The 17,478-nt window shown below is 49.8% G+C and overlaps 1 protein-coding gene across 10 annotated transcripts in view; it reads left to right on the top strand.

The window, feature by feature from the left end:
- Nucleotides 1–17,478, top strand: part of Dop1b (DOP1 leucine zipper like protein B) — a 94,123-nt gene that overhangs the window by 15,688 nt on the left and 60,957 nt on the right. For 7 of the 10 annotated variants that reach the window (XR_009056806.1, XM_057764016.1, XM_057764009.1 and 4 more), the window contains 7 exons: nt 5,627–5,808; nt 6,411–6,581; nt 12,922–13,111; nt 14,300–14,398; nt 14,946–15,081; nt 16,127–16,236; nt 16,942–17,056. Coding sequence is in view for 9 of the 10 variants with exons in the window: in XM_057764009.1 (XP_057619992.1) it covers nt 5,627–5,808; nt 6,411–6,581; nt 12,922–13,111; nt 14,300–14,398; nt 14,946–15,081; nt 16,127–16,236; nt 16,942–17,056 (1,003 nt within the window). In the remaining variant the exon portion in view is untranslated. The remainder of the gene's footprint in view (nt 1–5,626; nt 5,809–6,410; nt 6,582–12,921; nt 13,112–14,299; nt 14,399–14,945; nt 15,082–16,126; nt 16,237–16,941; nt 17,057–17,478) is intronic. The other 3 variants (XM_057764015.1, XM_057764014.1, XM_057764012.1) reach the window with 1 other exon arrangement.

Genomic DNA, 17,478 nt, shown 5'->3' with positions numbered 1-17,478 from the left:
GAGAGTGTTTATAATGTGCTAGTACTCATGATGTGTGCGTCCATGCGTGTGTGGGGAGTATTTATAATGTGCTAGTACTCATGATGTGTGCGTCCATGCGTGTGTGGGGAGTGTTTATAATGTGCTAGAGACATATGGGTGTCTGTGCATCTCTGCTGTATATGCATATGTAGGATGTGTGTACGTGTGATATATGTGTGAACTGTGGGTATATGTGAAGGGATGTACCAGTGTGCGCATGTGCAGAGATGTGTCTTTGTAGGGTGTGTACATGTGTGCAGGTATACATGTGTGGAGTGTGTGTGTGTATAGAGGGCACCTTGTGTGCATGTACATGTGCAGAGGTGTGTATGTATGTGTAGGTTGTATGTCTCTGTGTGTTTGTGTGTACTGGTGAAGCAGGATGGATGCTCTCTGTGTCTCATCTCCTTTCAGTGTTTAACCTATATGGCCAGCCAGTGAGTCGGTGACAGCACACTTCCTGTGTGAGAAAACAGCCCAGGGGCACTCAGGTAGCCTGTCATGGCCTGGCAGCCCATGAGGGAGGAGCCCTGACTTGGACCCAGCTCGGTAGGTTAGGTACAGACCCTTGGCCTCATGGTGGCTTCCTGAGCATTTCCTCTTGACAGAGCGCACTCTGGGCGAATGGTAAGTGTCTCCTCTGCACCTGTCCAGTGTCTGCCGGGTGCGCCTGCCCTGCAGTTGCCAGGCCCCTGCACCTTCCTGCCTGCACCTTTGGGACTCTCCTAGTCCACACCCCAGCCTGCCTTACTCACCACCCAGGCAACAGCTCGGAAAGCCCTGGCTGATACTAGCAAGGAGAAATGGTCTTGGAAATCCTCCTGCCTCTGCCTTGAAAGTGCTAAGACTGTTTAATAGGCCTGAGTCCCTGCAGCTGACTTAATAAAAATTTTTGTTTGTTTGTTTGTTTGTTCATTTATTCATTCAATTTTTTAGTATTCTGAGGCAGGGTTTCTCTGTGTGACCCTGCAGCTGACTTAAAAAGAAAATTTATTTATTCATTCAATTTTTTTGGTATTTTGAGGCAGGGTTTCCTGGAACTTGCTCTGTAGACCAGGCTGACCCTGAACTTGATCCTCTTGCCTCTGCCTCTGAGACTAATGGTCTATGCCACCATACCTGGCTTAAGAATTAAAACAACAACAAAAAAAACCCTTTTGCTTTCTAACGGATCTCGCTATGTGAGATAAACAGGTGAATTAACCTACACAGGATCCTCTCAGGCAGCTTCACCAAGAGAGGTGCCAGGAGGTGGGTGTTGGAAGCTGCGTGGAGAGCCAGCTCATCCTGGCCTCGCCGGGTCAGAGTTTGCTGACTGAACGTAGCTCGGTGCTGCTCAGCCTACAACCTTCTGAGAAGGAAGCTTCTTGTTGACACAGAAGTGGAAACAGTGTCACCCCCAGTTAAACACATCCAGCCTGGCGCTGGCCCAGCAGTGGCTCTTAGGGGAGGCCAGCGGACCCATTTCTCCAGTTTATCTCTGGCAGCCACTGCCATGTCACTGCCATCCTCTCAAGTGAGCCCCTGGCCTGCCAGGGAAGTGGGAAGTCCTGGCCAATTTGTTATTACTCAATATCTGTTCCCGTCCCATTTGGTCTAAAGGGCACTCTTGGTGTCCCTTGGCAAAGATATAACCAAGTGCTGAAGCTCGGTACACCTGCCAGCCTGACTCACTGTGACATCTTATGGCTTTGTTTTTGCTTTTAAAATGGGCATCCTCCCAAAGATGACAGACTTCCAGAGGAAGGCATGTAGTATTAAACAGCAATGGCTGTTGTGCCTCGTTGGCCTGGTGGGAGATGTGTGTTAAACTGATTTGCTTACATTTTCTATAGATGGCACGTGACCCTCTGCAGTAAGCATTATCTTCTGCAGGGGCAGGTTGGACTGTGCCGTGTGTGTGCGTGTGTGTGTGTGTGTGTGCGTGTGCCTGCGTGCACATAGTGTATACATGTGTGTGGATGTGCATCCACACAGAGATCAGAGGGACATGTTGAGTCAGGGTCTCACAGTGAACCTGGAGCTAAACTGATGGCCAGCAAGCCCAAGGGATCCTCAGATCTCCGCACCCCCACCCCCTACCTTACCCCGGGGCTGGGAATGCAGTGTGTGTGTGTGTGTGTGGCCACATCCTGCTTTACGTGTCGGGGCTTCAGATCTGCTCCTCATGCTTGTGCTGCAGACACTTCTCTTCCTGAGCAACACCCTCTCAGGCTTCCCTGCCCTGCTTCTGGGAACTTGAAGAGGAGACATTCACTAGCCAAAGAAAAGCATTTTAAAGTCAAACCTAACTTCTCTCCCTCTCTGCCCATGCTGTTAAGTTTAAACATGTTTAAACTATTTTTATTAGTAGTTAAAATGCACATGACATAAAGTGTATCCCCCCACCTTCTATCCTTTCTTTCTTTCTTTTTGGTTTTTTTTTTTTTAAGATTTTGTTTATTTATTATGTATACAGTATTCTCAGTATTCTGTCTGCATGTATGTCTGCAGGTCAGAAGAGGACATCATATCTCATTACAGATGGTTGTGAGCCACCATGTGGTTGCTGGGAATTGAACTCAGGACCTTTAGAAGAGCAGGCAGTACTCTTAACTGCTGAGCCATCTCTCCAACCCTCTTTTTGGTTTTTTGAGACAAGGTTTCTCTGTATAGCTGTGATTGTGCTGGAACTGGCTTTTGTAGACCATGCTGGCCTCAGTCTCACAGAGATGCATTTGCCTCTGCCTCCTGAGTGCTGGGATTAAAGGATGCACCGTCACCACCTGGCTGTCCTAGCCTTTTTTAAGTGCACCATTCTGAGCACATGGTCCACGCTTCCAGATCCAGTTGTGTCCTGGAGAAGATTGTGCTGTCTGTCTGTGTCATGTTAGAAGGAACCAAAGTGGGGTACAGAGAAACTGTACTTGGGTGGAACTTAAGTCTTTCTTGGCTTCCAGTCATGAAGCTAGGCTGTAATTTAGCCCTTTTTCTCAAACTTACATTTTATTCTTGTTTTATTAGTTATTTATTTGGAGGACTAAGAGTCCAACCCAGGCCTCTGCATGCCAAGCAGACACTACTTAGGGACATTTCTCCTTTGGCCCTGTTCCTTTGTTTTAAGGCCAATCTGCTACGTCGATGGACGTAGTGAGGTCAAGACTGTAATTGTGTCCTAAGTGAACTTTCAGGAATTCTTTCAGGATTGTGTAGCTCCTGAGTGAAATGAATGAGGAAACTTAATTTTCTGTTTAATCACAGTTTTTCTTTCCATAGAGCTGGCTGAAAATGATTTTGAAAACATAATTACTTTCCCTTTCCAGCCTATCAGCTTCTCTGAGTTTATTCTGTATTTGTAAACTGTTTCTCATGAACTGTGTATGTTACTGGCCAACTAGTCTGGGCTTCCAGCTTCCTGAAAATAATCCCCCACTGTGTAGGCAGAGTTTCTCTGGTGTCTCCACAGCTGCTCACAAATAACCACTCAGACACTTCTGTAAATTGTAAATGCTCAGCCAATAGCTCAGGCTTGTTACTAGCTAACTGTTACGTTTAAATTAACCTACATTTCTTAGCTATGTTTTGCTATATAGCTTTTCTTAGTACAGCATGCCCATCTTGCTTCTCCCTGTTTGCTGGCAACTCCTCTGACTTCCCAGCATTCTGTTTGGCTCTCCCCCAACCTTATCCTGTCCAGCTATTGGCCAGCCAGCTTCTTTATTAAGCCAGTCACAGCGACGTGTATTCACACAGTGTAGAAGAATATCCCACACCACTTTGACCTGCTCTGGGAGTGTTTCTAAGCCCTCTTCACTGAGAAGTCTGTTCCACAGTGGCATTCTCACGTGGACTGGAAAGAGCAGCAGAGGGGAAGCCCTTCCTGACCTGGGCCAGGATGCTAGCATGTATGAGGGGTGAGGATGGGGGACAAGAGGCTAGCTCTTCATAGGTGACCCCGAGTTCGTGTGGGGGAAACATCTCTGAGACTGGATATGCAGGCACGATATTGCCTCATCCTGCTGCACAGGAGGCAGGAAGACAGCCTAGGGCTGGGCTTCCTTTTTAATACCCAAATACTTGTGTCTTAATGTTTTTCAGCCAGGTTTGATGAGTCATGATATCAGACACGTGCAGTTGGGAGCCAGGGTGTGTTATTGGCAGAGAGTGGGAATGGCTAGCTAGGGATGGAGGCGTATGCTTAGAATCTCATGTCAAAAATACTGTAGAGATGGCTCTTAGCCCACAACCGCTCTGTTGCTATGAGACGTGGGTCTCTTCCTTTCTAAGTTGTCGAAGCATAAACACAGTATGGAAGTCACCCTCTGACCTTTCCTTGAGAGTATTTGCTGTGTCGCTCAGGCTGTTTTCAACTTCAGGAAGTTGAGGCCAGAAAACTGCTTGTTAGCAAGACCCTGTTTCCAGAACCTCAGCTGGAAGAGGTTGGTGCACAGGCTCTTTCCATTCTAAAATTGTGACATAATATAAAAGTTAACATTTTAATCCTTCTGAGACAAAGTGTCTTGCTGGGTTGTGCAGGCTGTCTTCAAAGCCTCGAACTTCTGGGTTCCAGCAGCCCTCCCACATCAGCCCACAAAGTCTTTGTGCCTGAGACTGGAGGCGTGCACAGCCTGAACCCACCCTCCCTACACGCTAAATGATAGGTTTTTAATGGTAGAAAATGATTGAGGAAAACACCCAATCAATGTTGACCTTTGGCCTCCCTACACACATAGGCAAATATACACACATGCCCAAAAAGAAAAAGAAAGTGGAAATGGGGCAGGGCAAGCAGACTGCAGCCGTGCTCTGGAGGCCTTTGAGTGGCTCTCAGAAACCTGGGGTTTACCCTGTGTGCTCTCAGTACAGATATGTGTGGTCTGGTAGACCGCAGCGTCAGACGGGATTGTAAGACAGTCTCTGGAAATCTCCTAGCCATGGCACTCTGCCTCTGCTTCTCGATGCCAGGAAGAGTAGGTTTTCTTGTTTGTTTGTTTTTAGTACCCAGGGCCTTGCACACACCCAGCAAATACTTTAACTCTGAGCTGTATTCCCAGCTCTAGAAGCTACAGTGTCCTAGGTTCCCCGTCTGCTTGCTGGGGATACTGTTGTTCACATTCCCATGGAATTCAGATGTTCTCAGCACAGTCCCTAGTTGGCAGAGGTGCCCGCAGTAGCCCTTCCCCGTGTGTGAGCTCCACCCAGCGCCGCATGGCTAGGGAGCTGAGCTGAAGAGTGATGGGGGAGTGAGACCCCATCTCCCCAGCAAACAGCCAGGGCTTCTGTGTGCACAGGAGACAGTGCTGTCTGTGCTGGTTACAGTCCAGTCCTTCTCCATATCTGTGGGACTGCTGGCCTCCTGGGAATGAGGTGCATACAGTCTGTCTGTGAGTGCCATGGTGTCACCGAGACACCATCTGCTTCCCTTCCAGCATTGGCAGGGCCTATCCAACCACTCAATGCCCAAGAGTCTAGCTTGTGAGTCTCCATTGAGCCTCTGCACACAGTCCCTCTGGCTCTTCTCTGTGTGCCTGTCTCACAGCCCCACATCGTGTTCTGGCCTCCACAGATATGTTTTTCTCTGTAAATGGCACAGCTGCCATCTCTCTTGCCTTTGCTTGTCTCACAGGCTCTCCAGAGCAACCTGAAGTATTCCCTGCTGCCACGAAGGCTCCTTATCAGCAAGAGGCTCGCCCAGTGTCTGCATCCCGCCCTGCCTAGTGGTGTGCACCTTAAAGCCCTAGAAACGTACGAGATCATCTTTAAGATAGTGGGGACCAAATGGCTGGCCAAGGATTTGTTCCTGTACAGGTACAGCCCCTTCCCGCTCTAGGACTGTCGTCACAGTTTGGAAAATGACACGGGGCTGGGGTCATCACTCGGTAGACTGCTTGCCTGGCAGGCATAAGGCACTGAGCTTGATGCCAGTACTGATAAGCCAGGTGTACTGGTGCATGCTTGTAATTCTAGCACTCAGGAGGTGAAGGTAGGAAGAGTAGAAGTTCAAGGTCACCCTTAACTATGTGAAATCCTATCTCAAAAAATCTTAAAAGAAAAATGGCAAACAAAATATGCATAGGGGAGAAAACCACACAGCAGCCAGTCATCCATCTTTGACCAGGAGATTGTCACCCTCAGAAAGACCTGCATTCAGGCTCCACACCTTAGCACACCTGTGCATAAGGAGCAGAATGTGCAGGCAGCTCAGTTGCCTGCTCCTGTGGCCATCTCAGATCAAATGTGCATCTATCACCAGTTCAGTGGCTCTGCTTGCTCTTAACTGTTCCCTTCTGGGGCTAGGGTGGAGCATGGCCTTAGACTGTGCAAACCCAAGCCTCTCCTTTGCCCTGAGCCCTGGGATCTGTGACCAGGTGTCTGACTGCACTCACCTGCCCTTCTTGTCTTTCTCAAAGCTGCGGCCTGTTTCCCCTGCTGGCCTATGCCGCCATGTCAGTGCGGCCTGTCCTGCTCGGCCTGTACGAGAAGTACTTCCTCCCGCTGCAGAAGCTGCTCCTGCCCAGTCTCCAGGCTTTTCTTGTGGGCCTGCTGCCGGGCCTGGAAGAGGGCTCTGAGATCTACGACAGGTTGGTGGGTCTTGTGTCCAGGGTGTGGTTTTACCTGTCTGGGTTTGGGGTCTTCCACGACACCCACATGATGGGTCTGGGAGGTACAGAGAAGGCAGGGTTAATTCACATTTCTCTGCTCACCGCATGACAGAGTCCCAAGAACTCACTGTGGCACCTTACCAGAGGGGAAGTCAAAGACTAGAGAGATGTTGACCCTGACTTTGAGAGTCCTATGCAGGGCGCCCATTAGAGCCTGGCATATCAGGGAGCTGTCCACAGTTGGAGGGGAGATGCACACAGATGCACATGCCCTCCTCCTCTGGTGGAGGAAGCTTTCCCTGATGGGCACCTCCATTCACAGGTAAGGGAGGGAAGATGGACAGGGTTCTCAGGGCCACCACAGGGAGCAACAAAGCTGGGCATAGAATCCACATAGTCCAGAACTGCCCTTAGCCAGGTTCCTCAGCAGGCAGGACTTAGCGAGAGGAATCGGTAGTGTGCAAAGCAGGGTCCTCTCCCCCCTTGTTCTTTATTTTATTTTCATTTTTGACACAAAGGTCTTCTACATGATGTAACCCTAACTGGTGACTAACTGCGATCCTCCTGCCTCAGTCTCTGCCTCCCAAGAATCATAGGCATGTGCTGCCACACTGGACCAGAGCAGAGTCTCTCACCTCTCTCTGCAGGACCTGAAGAAGCACTTAGCGCTCCTGAGTTCTCATGACCTGGTGACAGCTCAGAGACAGAGAAAGTGTGTGGTCGTGTTAACCATTGCGTGTGCACAAAACCCTTGCCAAAAAAGAATTGCTGTCCATGTTGACTGTTCTGAGAGACGTTGCAGTGATTAACATCACTGGTGATACGGCCCATGTTCCGGCCCATCTGTGGTGACTGCTGACTGTGCATGTCACATCCTGTGTGCTGGTACCGTGCCTCTCTTGCCTCTGCTGTTCCCAGGCCTCAGACACATCACCCTGGCATGCATTTGGACAGTGCCTGGGGCCCCTTGTAGAATCAAGAAGTCAATCCCAGCCATACTTGGAGTGTTCCTGTAAGCTCCAGAAAACCTGGGGACAGAGCAACTTAGAGCATTGTAGCCAGAGACAGTGACCCTGTAGAGCACAGTACAGAGACAGTGACCCTGTAGAGCACGGTACAGACAGTGACCCTGTAGAGCACAGTACAGTGACCCTGTAGAGCACAGTACAGACAGTGACCCTGTAGAGCACGGTACAGACAGTGACCCTGTAGAGCACAGTACAGTGACCCTGTAGAGCACAGTACAGTGACCCTGTAGAGCACAGTACAGACGGTGACCCTGTAGAGCACGGTACAGACGGTGACCCTGTAGAGCACAGTACAGACAGTGACCCTGTAGAGCACAGTACAGAGACAGTGACCCTGTAGAGCACAGTACAGACAGTGACCCTGTAGAGCACGGTACAGACAGTGACCCTGTAGAGCACGGTACAGACAGTGACCCTGTAGAGCACGGTACAGACAGTGACCCTGTAGAGCACGGTACAGACAGTGACCCTGTAGAGCACGGTACACACAGTGACCCTGTAGAGCACAGTACAGACAGTGACCCTGTAGAGCACAGTACAGACAGTGACCCTGTAGAGCACAGTACAGAGACAGTGACCCTGTAGAGCACGGTACAGTGACCCTGTAGAGCACAGTACAGACAGTGACCCTGTAGAGCACAGTACAGTGACCCTGTAGAGCACGGTACAGACAGTGACCCTGTAGAGCACAGTACAGACGGTGACCCTGTAGAGCACAGTACAGACAGTGACCCTGTAGAGCACAGTACAGTGACCCTGTAGAGCACAGTACAGACAGTGACCCTGTAGAGCACGGTACAGACAGTGACCCTGTAGAGCACAGTACAGACAGTGACCCTGTAGAGCACAGTACAGTGACCCTGTAGAGCACAGTACAGTGACCCTGTAGAGCACAGTACAGACAGTGACTCTGTAGAGCACAGTACAGAGATAGTGACCCAGGCTGTGTTCCTTTGCATCTGCACTGGACTGCACAGACCTAACTAGAGGTTTGCATGTGGACCACTTGCGGCTTTCACTTAGCTCTGTCCTGATTTCCCCAGGGGATAGCCCACTATTATAGTCACATCTGTGAAGGAAGAGTCTGTCTCATTGCCACCCATTGTCACCATAGCTCAGTAGTCGTGGTGACCCAGGAGGGAGCATAGGAACTCGGTAGTCGTGGGGACACAGGAGGGTCATGTGGACTCAGTCGTGGTGACACAGGAGGGTCATGTGGACTCAGTAGTCATGGTGACACAGGAGGGTCATGTGGACTCAGTCGTGGTGACACAGCAGGGAGCAGCGGGGCATTACCTGACTTTCTGCAAGTTCTTTTGCCTTCGTGTTCTGATAACAGGTCTATGTGTGTGTGCGTACCCATGAGTGTCTATGTGTGTTAATACACGCATATTTGAGTTTTTATATTCTCTAACAGATTAAATGTATTACTAAGCTCCCCAAAGGTCCTTCAGTCTGTGTTACTACACTAGATACGTGTTAAAAGTTGGAGTTTTGTTTGTTCTTTTGGTCGATGAATGAGAGTTTGTTTGAACAGTCGATAGTCTTGTTTAATATTCGTATTTTTCCCCAACCTGTGATTTCTTAACATTGAACCAAGAACATGAATTACTGAAAGCCAAGCTGGTGCCTACCACGCCCAGAAGTGGTGGCCAGCTTCCCAGGGTAGGTGACAGCCAAGGCTTATGTAATCCCTGAGTGTGTGTTATAGGCGCAGTGAGTGAGCTGATAGTAGAAGATCGTTTTTGCTGTTTCTGTTTTACTCTGAGAAAGAGCTGGACCCCTAAGCCCTGAGGAATAGAGACAAATACTCCAGCACATAATTCTCATACACAGACAGGAAGAGGAGCGGAGTCAACAGTGTCTATGTTGGGAGACACTGCGAAGGGCTGCACTAGACCCAGCTGTGAGGAAGCTTTCATGTAGGTGAAAACTTTTCCCTGTTTGCACTGCTCAGTTAACACGAACAAATGGAACTCTTGGCCCGTGACTGACAATGTCACCGTTCTGACTTTCTGACCCCTGGAGGCCGGCATGTCACCTCTTCCTGCCCCAGAGCTGCTCACGTGTGCTTTGCTGCACTAAGAACAGGAGATTAAAAGGGCGAGTACTCGCCAGACTCCTTTCTAGGAGAAGAGGCAGGGGAGTGCCGTGATGGCTGTAAGGACGTGAAAGCCAGAGCCCAGTGTAGAGACAGATCTCTGGTCTTGGCCCCAGAGGTGCTGAGGCAGACCAGGGAGAATGAGGGAGGAAGAGTGGAGACAGCCTGGGCTTGGAGGTTATGATGTTGATGGTTGCTGTTAGTTGCTTTTGAATGAAAAGTTTGGGGTTCTGTATTCTAAACTGCACACTGATTTTTAGGGTCTAACGACAGAGGTAGTCTGGGTCATTCTCACACGATAGAAAGTTCCCTAGCTTTTCACCCTAGTTATTTTGCTTTTCCAGGATGAAGTTATGTCAGAATTATTCTTTGAGACCTTTTTTATTTATTTATTTTAATGTGCATTGGTATTTTGCCTGCATGGATGTCTGTGTGAGAGTGTTAGGTCCCAGAGAACTGGAGTTACAGACGGTTGTGAGCTACCATGTGGGTGGCTGGAATTGAACCCAGGTCCTCTGGAAGAGCAGTTAGTGCTCTTAACCCCTGAGCCGACTCTCTAGCTCCTATTTTTTTTTTATTTATTTATTTATTTATTTATTTTTTTTATGAGACAGGGTTTCTCTGTGTCACCGCCCTGGCCGTCCTGGAACTCACTGTGGAGACCAGGCTGGCCTCACACTCACATAGATCCACCTGCCTCTGCCTCCCAAAGCTGCCAGCCAGGCCTGGCCTTACTTTTGCAATGAGGACAGTGAGATACACAGTTGCATTTCTTTAGGACTAGCTAGCCAGTGTCCTCTGCATACCCGAAAGGAACAAGGAGAGTTTCCTGGGTTTTGATGGTGGAACTTTCTTGGGGGGAAGCTGTGCAAATATCCGGCATCCTCATCCTGTGGCTCGTACTTAGAAGAACATGTGCGTGTGTGTTCTAGTGCTCGCAGTGGGCTTTATCTAGGGACTTCCTAAAGTGATCCCTGGGTAGGGGGTCCCGGCTGCCCGGCGCAGGGGCCACCCAGCAGGGCTGTGTCCTGGCACACACCGACTCCTCTGTCCAGTTCACCACATAATGCAGCTGCTGATGGTGCTTCCGCCCCGGGTGATAGCTCAGAGCTGAGCAAAGCCAAGCTCTGTGTGTTTGCTCAGCTTTTAATAGAAGACCAATCAATACCCTCGGCCGCAAAACCCTCCCGTGTACTTTGCTTAAATCCTTGGTTTGACTTCTAACTCTTCATCCTTGTTTTTCTAAGATGCAAGGCGTCATTTCCTACAAATATTTTATGTTCATTTAAAACTTTCATTAACTTTTTAATCTTTAGCAGCTTCACAATTTTTCTTCTTTGGTTTTTCAAAAGAGAGTTTCTCTGTGTATCCTCATAAATTTATATAATGAATTTTGTCATTGTAGCCCCTGACCCTCTCAGGTCTCTCCCTCTCCCACTAAAGCCAGTCCTCTTCCCAAAAAGGCCCTACTTCCATGTCTTTGCTGGGTGTGACCCACTGAGTTTGAATAGGGCTTCCTGAAGAGCACAGTCAACTTAGGAACAGGCACACCACTGCAGAAGGTGATCCCGTGGCCCCCAGCTACATTAAGTTGTCCCTTGGGCAGGGGTGGGGCCTCGTGAGTCCTGCCTTCTCTTGATGAACAGCTGAGAGACCCGACCTCTGCCTGTCTTGTGCAGCGAGCTTGTGAGTTCATGTGCAAAGGGTGCCATGTCCCAGCTCTCCACCCGGCCTCTGGCTCTCACAGTCTTTGCACCCCTGAGCTTTAGGGAGGAGAGCGATCATTCATTCTCTGCACTTGACCAGGTGTGAGTCTGTGTTAATCACCCAGACTCATGTTTAAGAACAAACTCTGTTTGTATATATAATGTAGTATATATTCACAGCAATTATTTTTTCTTTCCTTTGTTTATTTGTTTTTGAAATCAAAAAGCAAGCTGACGGTGGTTTATGTGGCCTGCGCACCCACTGTTGCCCTGTGCTGTTTTTACGTGGACACTCCCATTCCACTTTTGCGCCATCTCCCCGAGGCAGGGACCCTTGGCTCTGTCTCATGGCTGAGTAAGGGTTCGTGCTGAGGTCAGTCCTATCCCGGGTCCCATAGCCAGGATTTGAACACAGAAGGGCCGAGCTGAGAAAGCTGTGAGCTGCTTTTCTTTCCTCCCAAGACTTTGCAAGTAGGAACCATGAGACATGGAGTCCTTGCAGGGGCTGAGTCAGGTCAGTCCTGAGGTGAGCCCTCTCTTTCGGGTCGCTGGCAGGCCTGTCACCAACCCACATGTGGTTTTTAGTGCCGGCACTAGAGCAGAGCTTCACTTTAGCATCCATGGAAAAACGGGCCCTGATCCGCTATGCGATGCTCGTTGTGAGCTGCCGACTGCGTTGTGGGAAGACTAAGTGCATACAGGAGGTGTGGCAAACCTGTGCTTCCCAGCGCTCAGAAGGCTGAGGCAGGAGGCCAGCTGGGATACCAGAGACACTCTGTCTAAAAATAAGGGGACTGGCGGGTGGCCCAGCAGTTAGGGTGGCTGCTACCAAGCCTGGTGTCTGGACTGATATCCAGAACCCTCATGGTAGTAGAAGAGGTCAGCTTTTCTAGATTGTCCTCTGGCACAAGCACATGCAGCATACATACTACACACACAGGTACACACACAGACACATACACATGCATTAACTAAATGTGTGGGGCTGGAGGAATGGCTCAGCAGTTAAGAGCACTTGTGGCCACTTTCTATGTTGGATGGCTTACCTTTTCTCCATCTCCAGGGCATCCAGTGTCCTCTCCTGGCTTCCTCAGGCACCTGCAAACAAATGCACATACACACATGTATACCATACACGCATGTAGACCATACATGCATGTAGACACACAGACATAAATAAAAATAAATCTACCACACAGACATAAATAAAAATAAATCTACTTAAAATGGAGTAAAGGGGACAATGGCTCAGTGGGTAAAGGCGCTTGCCACCAAGCCCATCCCCAGAACCGAGATGTGATCAGTGTGCCACATTAGTGTGATGCGTGACAGCGGGTGGGCAGGAAGTCCAGCAGTATAGCCATGACAGCGGTTTGGAGTGACAGAGGGGAAAATGGGGTGTCCTCGCCAGGGGCGAGCCTGTGAGAGCCTGCTCTTTCACAGTACAGGAGGGAGGAACCCTGAAACATGTCTTTCACCAACAGGACAGATGCCCTGCTCCTGAGACTGTCTCTGGTCGTGGGCCGGGAGGTGTTCTATGCTGCCCTGTGGGGGAGTGTCCTGACAAGCCCTTCCATCCGCCTCCCTGCCTCCTTGTTTGTGGTGAGCCACATCAGCCGGGACTCACCAGGCAAGGAGCAGAAGTACATGCTGGGTACCGATTACCAGCTCACGGTAGGTGCCTTGCTCCACCTGAGACGTGGACATGGCCTTTCCCTCTGGGAGAATTCTTTGTGAGCGGTGTGTGAGAGAGATGGAGAAAGAGACAGAGTTAGGTTAAAATGAATGGGCACATGCTGAGGCCAGAAGATGGAGCGCTGGGAACTAAACTCTGCAGCAAGCATCCTTTACCCACAGAGCCAGCTCTCCTGCCCCAGCTCCTTGGTGAACCATGGTGCTGTATGCAGGTGCTCAGAAGCCGCTGCCAGCAGTCTCTGCTGTGCCTCTAGTCTTGCTTCCTCCCCTGCCCGTATCACTCCCTCATTATTCATGTCCAAACTGTCTCCTCCCTGCTCTAGTGTCCCAATGACTCATGGCCCTGTCCTTTCTGCCCTGGTCGTCTTAGGCTGAGCTCACACCTACATGCCAGGGTTCCCCCAGCTTCCTTCTCCAGGCCCTTCAAGGGACTCTGCCTTCCCTGACAGCTCCAGCACTGCCATGAACTTGGTAACATGAGCACCCCAGACGTTTATCTTTCCCCATCCATGGCCCTGTGATTGATGGCATGCTGTCTGTCACCCCCTGGTAGAGAACCCACACTCTGAACTTAGTGTTTCCAGATTAAATTAATGGGTCACAACATGTAACGAGCAGACATTTCTGTATTCGGAGGATTGGCAGAGCTTTCCCACAGGGTCTGTCTGGGAATTGCATGACAGAATTGAAGAGTCCCCTAGGTTGTGATAGGGATGTGGGCCATCTCTGCTTCCCTGCCGCATGTGTATGCCCTGTTCGTTTTCTCCTTTCTCGGGCCCCATTTCTCCTGCCTACATCTCCCCTGGACCAGCAGTTTTCCCGCTGGCTCCCTCCGCCCACATCACCACGTCTTTATCAGTCACCAAGAGGTGGCTTTGCTCGCGCCTGTCCCGTGCTTCTGTGGCATGTGGCTCATACAGTCCCACTTCAGGGGTTTCCTAGTCTGCTCCCAGCTGACCACTCCCTACTTTCTCCTCTGACCCTTGGCCCCCGTGCCTCATGACCTCATGACTTCCCACAAGCCTCATGGCTTTCAGCCTCGCGATCCGTACCCTCCTGTCTGTGTTCAGAGAGGACGCTCTCTACCTAGTTTTTGTGGCCGCGCAGAAGCAGCCGGCAGAGGGTGCCGGGTCACTTAGGGATCAGCCCTCTGGTTTGTCGTTTCAGGTGAAGTCTCTGTGCGCATCCCTGCTAGACGCCAATGTTCTTGTGCAAAGGAATAATCTGGAAATCATTCTGTTTTTCTTTCCATTTTATACCTGTCTGGTGAGTCATGTTTACCCTTCTGGACACTTCCTGTTACTTCAGAAGCCAACGGCAGGTGTTTGTATCGACATATCAGAGGGTGATGCCACCTAGACCCTGCTTGGCGAAGCAGTGGCTTTGTTAGGGGACTAACAGGAACATTGGTGACTCAGAGGCAGGCAGCTGCATTATCACCCTGGAAGGCCTACCCTGGCATCTCTGAGACTCACAGAAACTCCCCTGGGTCCCTGTGAGATTCACAACCTTCACAGAAGAGAGTCCTCTCCCCGGTAGATATACTGCTCAGATGACACTGGGAGGGACCTTGGGAATCCGGTGACTTTCCTTAGCTCCCCACACCGTGGTCTCTCTCCAGGGTAGAGTGCATCAGGTCTGAGGAGCTGGCTACTCAGCAGGCAGACCTTGATCAGCTGCTTTGGTGGGCGGCGTGGGGACGGCCAGCCTTTTGGCCATCTTTTGGAAATGGATGGTTAAGTAGAGCACATGTGAAAAGTCAGAAGCCTACTCAGCATCCCCTTAAGGTAAGCTTTCTCCGTCCTTCCAACAGGATCCTGATGAGAGAGCCATCCCTCTGCTCAGACGTGACATCATACACATTCTGTCTGCTGCCACCCAGACCCTGCTGAGAAGGGACATGTCTCTCAATAGAAGACTGTATGCCTGGTTGCTAGGTACTGAGCACCGTGTGAGCATGAGCCCCAGTGCTGGTTTGTGGACTAAGGGGTGGCCTGAGTGGTGTTTCTGAGTCATGAATTGTGGAAAGACCTCCATGACTAATACAGCCCTGGGCAGTTGAGGTCGGCTCTGATTATCTGCAACTTTTTTTTTTCTTTTAAAAAAGATAAGTGAGTAGAGTTTTAAAGTTCCAGGTGAGTTCCATTTTAAGAGCTGGAAATACCAAAAATCTGTAGCTAAATGATATTTAATGAGAGGCCTGTTTAAAAGCCAAGTGCTCCTCTCCAGCCTCCTTTTAAAGGTGGTTCCATAAAGGGATGACTATGAGAGGCACTCATTGGTTAGAGTATGGCATTCTAATCAGGCAGCAGTGGCACACGCCTTTAATTCCAGCACTCAGGAGGCAGAGGCAGGTGGGTCTCTGAATTTGAGGTCAATCCGGTCTACAAGAATGAATTCCAGGACAGCCAGGGCTACACAGAAAAACTCTTATCTCAAAAAACCACTAAAAGGAAGAACGTGGCATTCTGTGCGTAGAGAAAGCTCTAGGCCTTGCTTAGCTGTGACCTGGGACCTCATGTTTTTGCTTATACCATCAGACTGTTCTTTGCCCTGAAGATCCCACTAGCTAACTGATCCCCAGGCCCAAAACGAAGGCATATAGTCAGCCAGGAAGGCAGTCTGCCTTGATGTCACATAGTGCTGAACCAATGAACGGTGGTGTGGAAATGATCTGTGCTCCAGTCTTATAAACATCCTGCAGAAGGGGCCAGCGAGTGATCGGCACAAACCAGACGTTTGCCCGCTGGAATGAATTCTCTCCTCCCGGTCCTTAGCCAGGATGGCGCTGTCAGAAGATATGTAGCTCAGTTGTAGGACACTTGCCTTGTGCATGTACCTCCGCGGAACAGGGGAAAGGGTCTAGATCCGACTGCTTTTCTGTTGAAGGAGCTGTATTTATTAAAATACTGTAGCATGAGTGTTTTACACAATACAGTATCCTTATGAAACACAAGGTCTTTTTAACAGCCTGTGGCGTTTATTATTTTATAGGTTCAGACATTAAAGGAAATACCATTGTGCCAGAATCTGTCATTTCAAATTCTTATGAAGACCAATCCTCATATTTTTTTGAGAAATATTCCAAGGATCTTTTAGTTGAGGTAAGAACATTTATGAAAATGGAAATTTGACTACAATCAGGACATTTCTTCTTATTGCAGTCTTCTTCCCTCCCTCCCTCCCTCCCTCCCTCCCTCCCTCCCTCCCTCCCTCCCTTCCTGTTTATTGTTTTGTTTTGGGTGTTTGTTTTAAGCCACGCTCTCATATTTCCCTGTAACGGCGTAATGAATGCAGACAGATTGTAAAGATATATACAGCTTTAATGGGGAAATAGACTTACAGAACCACCGTTCCAGGGGAGACCACGAAAGCAGAAGCAAGTGCTGCTAGCATGCTCGCCAGATTTGTAGGTAAACATTAGCCCGAGGCGAACATGCCCCCTAAGGGGCGGGACTTATCCCTACATTTCCCAGATTGTCCTTGAACTCACCACGTAGCCTAAGAGGACTGTGAGCTCCCAATCCTCCTGCCTCTGCCTCCTTACGTGCTGAGATTACAGGTATGCACCATTGTATCTGCTTATGTGGGGACTGAACGCAGAACGTCATGCATGCTAGGCAACTCTACACTGACCAGACCCAGCTTCTTTTCAGAGTTCTTCAGTGCATTTTTCTGTGAGACCTCAGAGTGACACTGACTATGACCTTGAAGGACTGACGCGCTTGGCATGCGTGTGTTGTGAAGTGGTCCTCATTCTCGCCCAGTGTTTAACCAAAGACAGCCAGTGATGCTGTACCCTCCCACAGGCTCTGGCCGAGATCCTGCATCAGCAGTTCTTAGATGCTGACGTCGAGGAGCGCCACCACGCATACCTGAAGCCCTTCCGCATCCTCGTCAGTCTCCTGGACAAGCCCGAAATAGGTACGGTGGGGAAAGCCACTGCCGCTGGCACACATGGGGATCTCATGTTTTGGCAAGTTTAAACACAGATGTGGTTGGCATTCGAGTCTTGAAAGTGCGTGGTTCAGGGTCCCTGCCGTGCACAGTAGGCTAAGAAGCTCCGCCTCCTGCTGTGGGTGCGTGTGCCTTCAGTGCGTCTGCACTTTTCACAAGACTGTTCCTCCCAGTGTCATAACCGCTAGTGAGCCTCAGTTTACACCTGGGAAGGGACCCTGTGACCCTGTGAGCGTGAGCAAGCTGCCCCTCTGTAACGTGAGAACATCTCAGCACGAAATGAAGACTCTGCTTCTTAGAGGGCCTCTCTCACGCACACTGTAACCCCTGACCCCTCTTATACACACACTGTAACCCCTGACCCCTCTCACATGCACACTGTGACCCCT

Source organism: Chionomys nivalis, chromosome 3 (assembly GCF_950005125.1).
Source record: "Chionomys nivalis chromosome 3, mChiNiv1.1, whole genome shotgun sequence".
Lineage (NCBI taxonomy): Eukaryota > Metazoa > Chordata > Mammalia > Rodentia > Cricetidae > Chionomys > Chionomys nivalis.
Note: the sequence above shows the minus strand (reverse complement) of the source record. Positions and strands in the feature narration are given on the sequence as shown.